This window comes from Rhincodon typus, chromosome 6 (genome assembly GCF_021869965.1).
Source record: "Rhincodon typus isolate 14 chromosome 6, sRhiTyp1.1, whole genome shotgun sequence".
NCBI lineage: Eukaryota > Metazoa > Chordata > Chondrichthyes > Orectolobiformes > Rhincodontidae > Rhincodon > Rhincodon typus.
Genome location: NC_063337.1, coordinates 18,271,356 through 18,283,803, shown reverse-complemented (window position 1 = coordinate 18,283,803; position 12,448 = coordinate 18,271,356). Strand labels below are relative to the sequence as shown.

At 42.6% G+C, this 12,448-nt stretch overlaps 1 protein-coding gene across 1 annotated transcript in view; it reads left to right on the top strand.

Moving 5' to 3' along the window:
- The window catches only part of LOC109911306 (von Willebrand factor A domain-containing protein 3B-like), a 117,957-nt gene that overhangs the window by 43,839 nt on the left and 61,670 nt on the right, over nucleotides 1-12,448 (top strand). Inside the window, exons 9-11 of the mRNA XM_048597894.1 lie at nucleotides 1,962-2,116; nucleotides 6,972-7,110; nucleotides 10,492-10,623. Of these exons, the coding sequence (XP_048453851.1) occupies nucleotides 1,962-2,116; nucleotides 6,972-7,110; nucleotides 10,492-10,623 (426 nt within the window). The remainder of the gene's footprint in view (nucleotides 1-1,961; nucleotides 2,117-6,971; nucleotides 7,111-10,491; nucleotides 10,624-12,448) is intronic.

Here is a 12,448-nt window from a genome sequence, read left to right as displayed (position 1 = left end):
AAACGTCAGCCTTCCTGCTCCTCTGATGCTGCTTGGCCTGCTGTGTTTATCCAGCTCTATACCTTGTTATCTCAGATTCTCCAGCATGTGCAGTTCCTACTATCTCTGTACACAATGAGTAACAGAGGAACTACCAAATCAATATGACATTGCGAGTATGTAATATCTTTTCTCCTTGATCACTGTAAGGAGTCAGCAATTCCTCGTTTTAACATGTAGGGATGGACACCTTGCCTTTAATGTAGGAAATTTAAAGATATATTTCTTTGACAAATTTAAGATTAAGCAAATTGCCTTCCACCTTGCAGCAATGATAAAGGGGTATGCCCAGAGTTAAAAACTAATCTGTCTCCAGAGTGAAGCAGATTGAGATATCCTCCTTCAGCCTTTGCACACTGTTAGGTTAGGCCTGAAGTCCATATGCAGTTCAGTAACGGTGGGAAGCAACACTCTGGCCCAGATATTCCGATGGCGAGATAGTCTGAAGAGCAGTGTAGACTAGAGTTTCACGTTGGGACTGTGCAGAAATCCCAGACACTGCTGACTGTCTGTGAGTTGCTTGAGAAATTGAATTTTCTGATGGACAATTTCCCTGCATCTGAAAACCTCCAAAAATGTCTCGTAAAGTCACTGTGCTTGCATAGTTGTGACTCAATTCAGTTTAATAGCTAGCATCAGGAGATCAAAAACCTAATCTAATTCCTGGATAATGATTAAAATAAGCATGGATCCCCACTCCCAACTACAATTCCCCACTCACTGATAACCCCAGATTTGATATGCATATTTCCCCCAAAATCCCTGTGACCTAGTCCCTGCCCAAGACATGACACCAACAGACCTGATACACCCTTGACTCGATCTATCACACCCCCTTCTGACTGAACTCAACACTCTGCCTTCCTCTCGGAATTGACACCCTCTGACTCAATCTAATAGCATCGTTCCTGACACCTGACCTGACACACCCATCGCCTCAACACACTGGACCCCTTCCCCCTGACACAGCAGCCACTGTACCTCTTCCTCCCCAACTCATCATAAACACTGACCCAATTACCTGCCACTCTACCCACTCCACCCACCTGGCACTCTATCCCCTTACCCACCTGCCACACTACCCTCCTTGCCTATCTACCTGGCATCCTACCCACTTCACTTAACATTTCACACCGTTCCTCAGTTACTAACAAATGGGTTTTGGGACCTTTAAACAATTTAGCTCCTCAACTGTGGCAGTAAGTGTTATTAAAAGGGGGAATGTCTTGGCTTGCAATGCCAGTCTTGTGCTGATTTTGCCCTATGGCTAGTTGGCACAGTTGGTTGGATGGCTAGCTTGTGATGCAGAGTGATACCTATGATGTGGCTTCAATTCCTGCACTAGCTGAGGTTATCATTGAAGGATTCTCCTTCTCAACTTTTCCTTGAAGTGTGGTGACCCTCAGGTTAAACTGTCGCCAGCCATTTCTCTCTAACGAGAGAGTAGGACTGTGGTGACCTTACCTTTATTTCTCCCTGGTTTTCCTCCAGTTGTTACACATTCAGAAATGGAATTGTTAGTTGGCTTGAAACTTGGTTTAATACTGGCAATTGGAGATAGGACAGTGATCAGGACATTTATTGTTAGATGCTTGGATTTCTTCCCCCATTTCAACTAATAAAATGATTTCTGTAGTTAGAAACCATATTTAAATTACTTATTATTTCTGCTGATCGTTGTCTCAGAGCTCCACCTATCAATATTTTAACCTACAGTTGAGACCTGATGGGGAAGTTGCAAAAAGACTTGGCTACAACTCACTGCTGACTGTGAACTGAAGTCGTTTCTTTAGTTCGGTAAAGCACTGAATTTGAAGACTGTCTCACCAGTCAAAGAATGTCACTTCGCTGTCGGTGTTATGTGTTTATTCCACTAGCACTGTGCTGATTGAAGATTTATTTTGCATATTCCATTTGAACAGGAAACTAGAATTAAACTTGTGAACGCCAAGTACTGTGGCCGCTTTGCTCACACTTGGTGGAAAGATGGCTCTGTAATGCATGTTTACATAACTGCAGAGAAATGCAAGCAGTACCGTCAGAAAATGAAGACTGCATTGGATCAGTTCCAAAGGAGGTAAGTTTGTAACCTGGCCCAGTATTGGATGAGGATATTCCAGGTGCTGTGCTTAACGTCAGTGTCGCAGTTTAGAACTGGATATAATGCAGACTGAAATGAGTGATTGGCTTATACGGGTGCTTGTAAAATATAATTGTTACAGTGCAGAAGGAGGCCATTTGGCCCATCATTCCTGCACCAGCAAATCTGTAAGTACACATAAAGATGGAAAACAATTGTCTTCAGTCCTATCCTTCACCAGTTGGCTTTCTATTACACACACACACACACACACACACACACACACACACACACGTCACTTTCTGTGACCAAGGTCACTCTGCACTTGTGGTACTCTAATGGCTGTCACTCCAGGAGCTGCCACAGCCCTCTCCCTCTTGGCACCATTGAGCATGAGAGCTGCCAGCCTCTGATTGGCTGGCAGTTGTCACAAGTTGAGACCTCTACACCACCCCCCTCACAACCCTCGAGGAATGGTCGCTGCTGGCTTCTCTGCTGCTGATTGGTTTGTAGTTCGGTGGGTCTTCCCAAAGAAGAGGCAGCGGGGGTGTGGTCTCTGCCCTGCTCTGTAGTCAACAGGTGAGACCCTGGATACCTCAACAAAGTTCCGTCGGAGGCACTGGTATTTTGATTTAGTGACAATGAAGAAACAGCACCTAAGTAATATTTGAAATGATTTCCTGGGGGCTATCAACTTCCATTACCCTGAGGATATCTGTCAGAAACAGCCTCTCACATTTTTTGGAGGCTGCTTGCTAAGTTTCACCCACAGATTCCCAGTGGTAAACAGTCTTTGAAATTTTCCTTTGGCAGTCAGCCAGCTTTCCAGCTGGGGGAATAGGCTGTACATTTTTTTTTACTGAGCTGACATCCTCCATCATTTGTACGTTATTCTGTTTCTCCCTATTCTACACAATCTGATTTTTAATTCATGAAATTTGGCTTTTTATTGATTCATTTTCACAAAGTTAAGTCTTGTGCCTCTTTCAAACATCATTTTTTTTTCGGTGATATTGGGGACTGCTGATGCTGGGGAATCTGCATTTTGAATTTTTTCGGTGCTTTTGTTTGCCCATTCTGTACAAATCAGTTTAAAGGGCATTTTCTCAACACCATTGCTAGTTTTTTTTTGTTAGCTTTCTCTCTTTATGCCTCAGTGTTCTCCCAAAAGCACCTTCATAATGTCTCCTTTTTTCTGATTTCATGTTCACCTCCCCCACACCATTGCAATTGAACTTTCCTCCTTTTTATGAAATTTCACTGCTTCCTCAGCAAGTAATTTCTAGATACTTTCACTCCCATTCCATGTCAAACAACCTCATATTTAGAAATTATCTTTCATGGGATATGGGTGTCACTGACAAGACCAACATTTGTTACCCATCCTTAATTGTGCTTGAACTTAAATGCTCAGGCTTTCTGACCACCCTCATTGCTGTAGGTCTGGAGTCACATGTAGGCCAGACCAGTTAAGGATACAAGATTTCCTTCCACAAAGGCCCAGATAGATTTTTACAACAGGTAGATTCATGGCAACATTACTGAGATTAGTTTTCTAGTCCAGACTTGTTAATTGAATTTGAATTCTGCTAGCCACTATGATGAACGTAGAATTTGCACCAGTAGTCTGGGTCTTTACATTACTAGTCTTGTGACTTTAACACAACAGCATCATCTCCTCCTTCCTAGCCTTATGCTTTAAGCATCCAAATATTAGTCTACCTTTTTAAACATTTTGTTTCCATCTGTAATACATCCAACTTAATGATCACACAAACTCCAACCCCATTCTGCTGAAGATAAATCTGCCATTAACACACCATGGGTCAACTTCCTGCTTTAAGAACTGCACATTGGCAACAAGAGCACAGCCATCTCCCACAGCACACACTGATAAGACCATAAGAAATAGGAATAGGCTGTTTGGCCCCTCGAGCCTGCTGCACTGTTCAATAGAATTATGGATGATCAGACGTTCCTCACATCCACTAGCCTACCTTTGCCATGTAATTGTTGATTTGCCTACTGATCAAGGATCTAGTAAGACTGATGCTCATGCCGTTAAAGCAATAACAAGAAAAATGACCTGAGATGCTGTATGAATGTATAATGGGTGGAAGCCAAAAAAGGACATTAGGATATGTGACTTAAGGCTTGGTCAAAGAGGTAGGATTTAAGGAAGGTCTTAAAGAGTATAGAGAGAGATGTGTTTGAGGAAGGAATTCCCAAACATGGAGCCTGGGAGGCTGAAGGCACTGCAATCAATGGGGAAAGGGAAAAATTACATGCAAGGCTAATCCGAAAATGTCTGATGGTAATACTGAAGATCTGAGCTTCAGAACCAGGCATGCTGCTATCCACATTGTTCCAGTACAGCTACAACACTGGCATCTGTTCGACAACATGGAAAATTTTCCAAGTATGTCCTGCCCATAATAGCAGGACAGATGCAATCTGGCAAAATAATGCTCCATCTGGTTACTCTCTATCATCAGCTGTATGTTTACCAGGGCTACATGGTGCCTGACCTCATTACAGCCTCGACTGTGACATGGCCAAAGGAGCTGAACTCCGAAGTTGAAGTGAGAGTGACTACCCTGACATCAAGGCAGCACTTGATTGAGAGAGGATCAAGGAGTCCCAGCAAAAATTGAAGTCGATGATAATTGGTGGCAGGGGGCGGTGGTCTGTCCACAGTTGGAGCTATATGATCACATTCCATGAAAGAATAAAAACAAACACCACAGTCAGAGAAACAAAGTAAAATTGAATGAATATTTTATAACTTCAATATAATAAATACTTTACATAACTAATACTGATTGCATAAAAGCATGTCAAACCACTGTGACCTTGGGAGTCCGAGTGACAAAAGACATCTCAAAGCAGGTATCTTCAGTGAGCTTTGACCTGGGCCTTTTGCATTATTAGTCCAGGGCTTTGAACTAACCAATCAGTACAACCCTCTCATTAAGTTCAGAATTCAACATAGATGATAAGAATGAAAAAAACTAATATTTCAAATATTAAAAGCTGTACTTTTTCTTGTGCGGAATTTTTATCCTCCCAGTTTAATCAATTATTGCTTGACAAGTTGGCTGCCTAAAACCATTCCAAAGATCACCTTAAATCTCATCCCATGCCTGGAAGAAAGCAGAAAATGGGGATAAAAGGGTCTTTCTCAGGATGGCAGCCGGTGACAAGTGGAGTTCCACAAGGGTCAGTTTTGGGACCACAACTTTTCACTTTATACATTAACAATCGAGATGAAGGAACTGTGGGCATTCTGACTAAGTTTGCAGACGATACAAAGATAGGTGGAGGGACAGGTAGTAGTGAGGAGGTGGGGAGGCTGCAGAAGGATTTGGGCAGGTTAGGAGAGTCAGCAAAGAGGTGGCAGATGGAGTACAACGTGGGAAAGTGTGAGGTCATGCACTTTGGTAAGAAGAATAACAGCATGGACTATTTTCTAAATGGGGAGAAAATTCAGAAGTCTGAAGTGCAAAGAGACTTGGGAGTTCTAGTCCAGGATTCTCTCAAGGTAAACTTGTAGGTTGAGTCAGTAGTCAAGAAGGCAAATGCAGTGTTGGCATTTATTTTGAGAGAACTTGAATATAAAAGCAGGGATGTACTACTGAGGCTTTATAAGGCCCTGGTCAGGCCACATTTGGAGTATTGTGTGCAGTTTTGGGCCCCATATCTCAGGAAGGATGCACTGGCCCTGGAGCGGGTTCAGAGGAGGTTCACGAGAATGGTCCCAGGAATGGAAAGCTTAACATACGAGGAACGTTTAAGGACTCTGGGACTATAGTCATTGGAGTTTAGAAGGATGAGGGGGGATCTAATTGAAACTTACAGAATACTGAATGGCCTGGACAGAGTGGATGTTGGGAAAATATTTCCATTAGTAGGAGAGATTAGGACCCAAGGGCACAGCCGTGGAGTAAAGGGAAGACCTTTTAGAACAGAGATAAGGAGAGACTACTTCAGCCAGTGAGTGGTGAATCTATGGAATTCACTGCCACAGAAGGCTGTGGAGGCCAGGTCATTGAGTACATTTAAGACTGAGATAGATAGGTTCTTGATGATCAAGGGGATCAAGGGTTACGGGGAGAAAGCGGGAGAATGGGGTTGAGGACTTATCAGCCATGATTGAAAGGCGGAGCAGACTCAATGGGCCGAATGGCCTAATTTCTGCTCCTATGTCGTATGGTCTTATGGTCAGACTCCAGGCATCACTTATAAGATTACAATTTACGATTTTTTGTAGTATTTTTGGCTTATAGATTACTAAAGCTTGCAATTTGTATTTTCATGTGGCCTAATTTCTTTAGGCCTCTGTCCGTTGGTCAAATTGACCTATTCTGCCAAGCATCACAAGTACAGACCTACCTAGGGGCTCTTAAATATTGTCAAATTTTGTTTTCTCCCCACTCCAGCACACACCTGGGGTGGTCTGCTTAAATAAAAAAAGAAATTCTGAGCTAGTATTGTGCTCCCATTCTACCGTAGTTGCAGGTTGAATAATCATTGTCTTTGCTGTACATAAAGCTGCCATGGCTAATTGAATCATTCAAGATGATGACGACTCACACCCATACTGGCAGTTCACTTGTACACTTAGCTTATAAGTTGATTCCAGTTTTGAAGGGATTTTTCAAGGTGCCAAAGGTGAATGTATCCATCAATGTCTACAGTACTTGATATAGAAACTTGGTAGTCTTTGTATCCAAGCTTGTATGGACTAACAGTGTTCATCATGACACTTAAGTAAATAATACTGGATCGTGTTATAGATTTGTAAAGTTCTTTTGTATTGAAGTATTCCTCTGTTTTCATTCTTTGTTCACAGAATTGACTGGCTTCAGCAGGGGAGTAGGGAGCTGTTTGGGACCATAATTGAGAATCAGATTTACATCCTCATTGACACCTCTCAATCCATGGAAGATAAGCTGGAGTTGGTGCAAAGAAAGATCTTTCAACTCATGCAGGTATATAACTAAGAAGTTCAGACTTTTACGATATTTTATTTCTGTGTTAAGGAGCTTTCTAATGAGCTACAAATTATTAGTTCAATGATTTGGCACAGTGTAATATCTCATGACAAATCCTTTAAACGTTGATTTAATATAGTGAAACTTGCTGCCTGATCAACAGTTTTCCATTCGATAGCCCTAGAGGCATTGAAGGTGCTAGCTTTTAAGGAGATTTGTATTGCAAATCATTTGCTGCAACAAATCACTTTACTAATTATTAGTTCTGGCCTATTAAGGCCGTGTTCTCAGGAATTGTTTAGTGAATTTGGGGTGGCACGGTGGCTCAGTGGTTAGCACTGCTGCCTCACAGCACCAGGGACCTGGGTTCGATTCCAGCCTCAGGTGACTGTCTGTGTGGAGTTTGCACATTCTCCCCATGTCTGCATGGGTTTTCTCTGGGTGCTCCGGTTTCCTCCCACAGTCCAAAGATGTGCAGCTTAGGTGGATTGGCCATGCTAAATTGCCCATTGTGTTCAGGGATGTGTAGCTTAGGTGAGTTATGAGCCAGGGTGGGATGCTCTGAGGTTCAGTGTGGACTTGTTGGGCTGAAGGTTCTGTTTCCACACTGTAGGAATTCTATGAATTTCTGGAGGAAATTCAAGAGAAACTACACACTAGTTATCACCTCAATATAAGGCTGTTATTCACTATATAAAAAGTGAATGTACTGTGAATGATATAGGTGACTTGTTCTAACACAATGCCAGTAGAAAAACTTACTCCAAGCACATGAGCCTTTGTACTTTTGGCATTTATTGCTAAGGGAATAGAGTATAAAAGTAGCGAAGTGTTGCTGCATCCGTACAAGGCATTAGTGAAACCACACCTGGAATAATGCGTATAGTTTTGATCCCCTTACTTGAGGAGGGATGGAGTTACTTTGGAGGCTGTTCAGAGGAGGTGCATTAGATTGATTCCAGAGATGAGGGGTTTGTCTTATGAAGACAGTTTGACCAGTTTAGGCTTGTACTCTCTGGAGCTTAGAAGAATGAAAGGAAGGCTAATTGGGGTTTGTAAGATGCAAAAAGGGGATTGACAAAGCAGGTGCAGAAAAGATGTTTCCTCATGCGGGGAAACGTGGAACAAGAGGTCAGAGATTTAGGATAAGGGGTAGCAAACTTAAAACTGAGATGAGAAGAAATTACTTCTTTCAAAGGGTCATGAATCTGTGGAATTCAATATTCCAGAGTGGGGTGGATGTGCCTTCTATCGGCTATGAACAGAATCTTACGGGGACCTGAGAGATGTGGGCTATGGAGAGATTGTGGCAGAATCACACAACAAGTCCAGCGAGGACCATCAGGAGGCACGCCCTGCATTTTTACATTGAGCTGTGAGGCAAGTTCCTCCCTACAGAACAAAAACAGAAGTTGCTGGAAAAGCTGAGCAGGTCTGGCAGCATCTGTGAAGAAAAGAATCAGAGTTAACGTTTCGGGTCCGGTAACCCTTCCTCAGTTCAACTCATTAACATTGAGCTTCCTTTCTTACCATACATGCCAAACAAGCTACGCGTGGAGAATTCTTGACATGGAAGACAGAGCAGGTATCTGGCAATGCCAGCTCAACACTTGCTCCAAAGGACCTCCATGTCGGACACCAGGAATCAACATTTCAGGGCATGCTCCATTGGCACCAATCACAAGTGTCCCATGTCCGTGGACATTGGCATCTGAGATGTGCCAGCCTGTAAGATCCCTACTTACAGGATGCTCCTGAACTTCAGTGATGCACCTTGGGCTGTATTGGCAACTGTCATTGTAATACTGCAGCAAGGACACTGTGTGCTCAGGGACGCACACCCAGCTCATGGCCAAGACCAAGCTGCAGCTGCGGGCTCTTTACTCACTGTCATAGCACTCACTCAGTCTGAGACCTTGATCCTCACTGCATCCTGCCTTATATTACCTTGTCTTGGCTTTACGTGCTTTGGTCCCTCAGCTAAACTATCAGGCTCACCGTGCTGTTGTAATGCCATGCTGTTTAGCACAGTCACAAAGCCAGGAAGCTTGAGATGGTTGTTAGCAGTCCTCAGTTAAGTCAATGGAGATAGCCTTTGGTCGGGGGGGAGGGATCCCAGCACGGTAAATCAGGGGCAGCCTCTGAAACCAGTTTAGGGGCTTGGATGTGGTCAGTCAGCCACCATGGCATTCAGAATCAGGGTCATCTCCACATAAGGGAGTGCAGAACTGAATGTTGGGTAGCTCACCACCCATCTTGACTCTTTCAGCCCTATTTGGACTGTTTGCTTTCTAGAATGAGCAAGAGAGAGAGAGAGGCAGCTAATACAGGAGATTAAAGCAGATGGCACAGGTATTACTACTGGTGCAGGTTGGGTGGTGTTCTGAGGAGTGAGTAAGCAGTGGGATCGGATTGGACTGACAGCACTTGCTCGGATGCACAGTGGCCTTTTAAAGGCGGCACTGGTGTCATGGATGCTGATCAGTTCTGGGAAATCCTGGCAAGGGTAAGTTGTTCCGGGGAACGTGCATGGTAAGATGCGGAAAGAATTGACGAGAACGATAGCTTTGGGGTGGGCAGATAGTTAATAATTTGAGTTTGGTAAGAAATGGTGAGAAAGCCGACTGGGTCTCACACACTCCAAAAACTTAGCCAAAAAACTATGCCTTTCACTTTATTGTGCCTGTCTTCTGCTTGGTACTGTGTCTTCTTTTATTCATTCACTGGATGAGGGCATTGCTGGATAGGCAGCATTTATTACCCATCCTTAGTTGAGAGTCAACCACTTTGCTGTGGGTCTGAAGTCACATAGAGGCTATATCAGGTAAGGATGGCAGTTTCCTTCTATAAAGGACATTAGTGAACCACAAGGGATTTTCCCTAGCAATCAGCAACAGATTCATGGTCATGATGAGATTCTTAACTCTAGATATTTATTGACTTAAAATTCCACCATCTGCCATGGTGGGATTTGAACCTAGAATGTTATCTTGGTCTCTGGATTAATGCCACTAGGCCGTTGCCTCCCTCGCTGAAGTCCTGTGAATGCCTGGGGCTGAAATTTGACCTGGAAGGTAATGCACAACTAATGCCTCAGATTCAGCATATCGTTTTATATTTCGCTTGATTTTTGGTAAGGGTATTAAACTGGTTGTGAACATGCAAACAGATATTCTGTGTTGCTGCCAAAGAAAATGTCCACCCCGTTGGTCTATAATGTTGGAATCACTGAGTTTTGGAATGTGAGTCTGAAGCTCCCAATCCATGAAGAATTGAATGGAACCATCATGCCTCCAATATGCTGAGGTATATATGGTATAAAATAATGTGGCTTTGTGTCCTTTGAAACATATTTATTGGTAAATTTGCTTTATTCAGGATCAGCTTCGAAACAAGACCAAATTCAATTTTGTGAAGTTTGACTCCAGAGCTGATCCCTGGCAGGAGAAGCTGGCAGAAGTAAATGAAAATAACCTGGAAAAGGCATGGTCGTGGGTTAAAGGCCTCCAGGTAAACATATTTACAAAAATGGTAAACATTCACCTCATCCAAAGTCCAACAACGGGTCCCTATTCTGAAGGAGAGCCATATCAAACTCAAAAACATTAACTCTGTCTCTCTCTCTCTTCAGATGCAGCCAGACCTGCAGTTTGTCCTGCACTTTCTGTTTATATATCAGATCTCCAGTATCCACAGCTCTTTGCTTTTATTCATACGTATCATGTCATTCAGTTTAACTTCAGTGATATAGAATCTCAAAGAAACAGGAGACAATTAATTGTCATGTACAAATTTGGGTTCATAGGTACAGGCAGCGTAGATTTGTTAAGGGAAAGTCACATATAACTAACTTCCTGGAGTATTTTGAGCCAATAAGGACAATGTTATTGGTAGGGCGCACATGAACTTCCAGAAGGTATTCAATCCAGTGCTACATTACAGACTTATTAGCAAAGTTAGAGATCATGGAATACAAAGGAGAGTAGTAATGCGGATACAAAATTTGCTGAGTTGTGGGAAATAGGAAGCAATTGCTTATGGATACTTTTTGGGTGGGAGGAAGATTTGTAGTAGAGATCCCCAGTGATCGATATTGGGATCTTTGCCTTTCCTGATATATTTAATGACCTAGATCTTGGTGTGCAGGAGACAGTTTCAAAGTTGTGCATGATAGAAAACTTGGAAACCTTGTAAGCTATGAGGAGGATGGTATAAATCTTCAAAGGAAATAGACAGGTTGATGGAGTTGCCAGATAGGAGGCCGATGAAGTTCAATTTAGATAAGTATGAAGTGATTCATTTTGGTAGAAAGAATATGGAGAGAGAATGTAAAATAAAGGAAGTGCAGGAGAAAAGGGGCTTGGTTGTATATACACATTGTTCACTAAAGGTGGAGAGAGTAGTTTATGAAGCAGACAGTATCATAGGTTTTATTAATAGTGCAGCACAGTATAAGATCCACAAGATTATGTTGAACTTGAATAAGTTGGGTGTTAGCTGGAGTATCTTGTGGACAGTTCTGGATGCCTCATTATAGGGTGGATGTGAATGCATTGGACAGTGTGAAGAAGAGATTTACAAGAATGTTTCCAGGGATAAGACATTTCAGTTATGAGGATAGCTTGAAGAAGTTGGGATTTTCTTACTTGGAAAGGAAAATGCTAAGACAAAATTTTTCAAAATCATGAGGGATCTAGGCAGAGTTGATAGGGAGAAACTGTTCCCGCTCATAAAAGAATTGAGAACAGGAAGGCATAGATTTAAAGCAATTTGGCAAATGAAGCAAATGAGAAGCAAGGAGAAGCTTTTGCACGCAAACCTGGTAAGCACTGCCTGGAAGGGTGGTAGAGGCAGGTTCAATTGAGGCATTTGAGGTGAATTTGAGAGGCATTTGATGATTATATGAATGGAAAAAATGTGCAAGGGTATGGGAAAAAGGCAGGAGAATGGTGCAAAGCCATTATACTCATTTGGCGAGCTGTTGTACAGTGATGGGCTGAAAGGTCTCTACACTGTAACAGCTCTGTGATTCTATGCTTATTTTGTGGGTTTTAGCACATTTGGGACTTTGGTGATGAGAAGTGATGTGTGCTGTAATAGACTATCTGATGTGTTAACTGTTAGTGCAGAACAAATCATGCGCACATATAACAATTTAAATACTTCCTTGGCTGTTTCTAGCTGGCTTACCACTTGTCTCTTGAGATTAGTCGTTAGAATTAAAATAATTTTGAAAAGCATTTTTTTCCAAACGTGTGACTTCCAGTACCTGGTCCACACAGAGTTGCAGCTGAGAGCTAACAAGGTGTAGAGCTGGATGAACACAGCAGGCCAA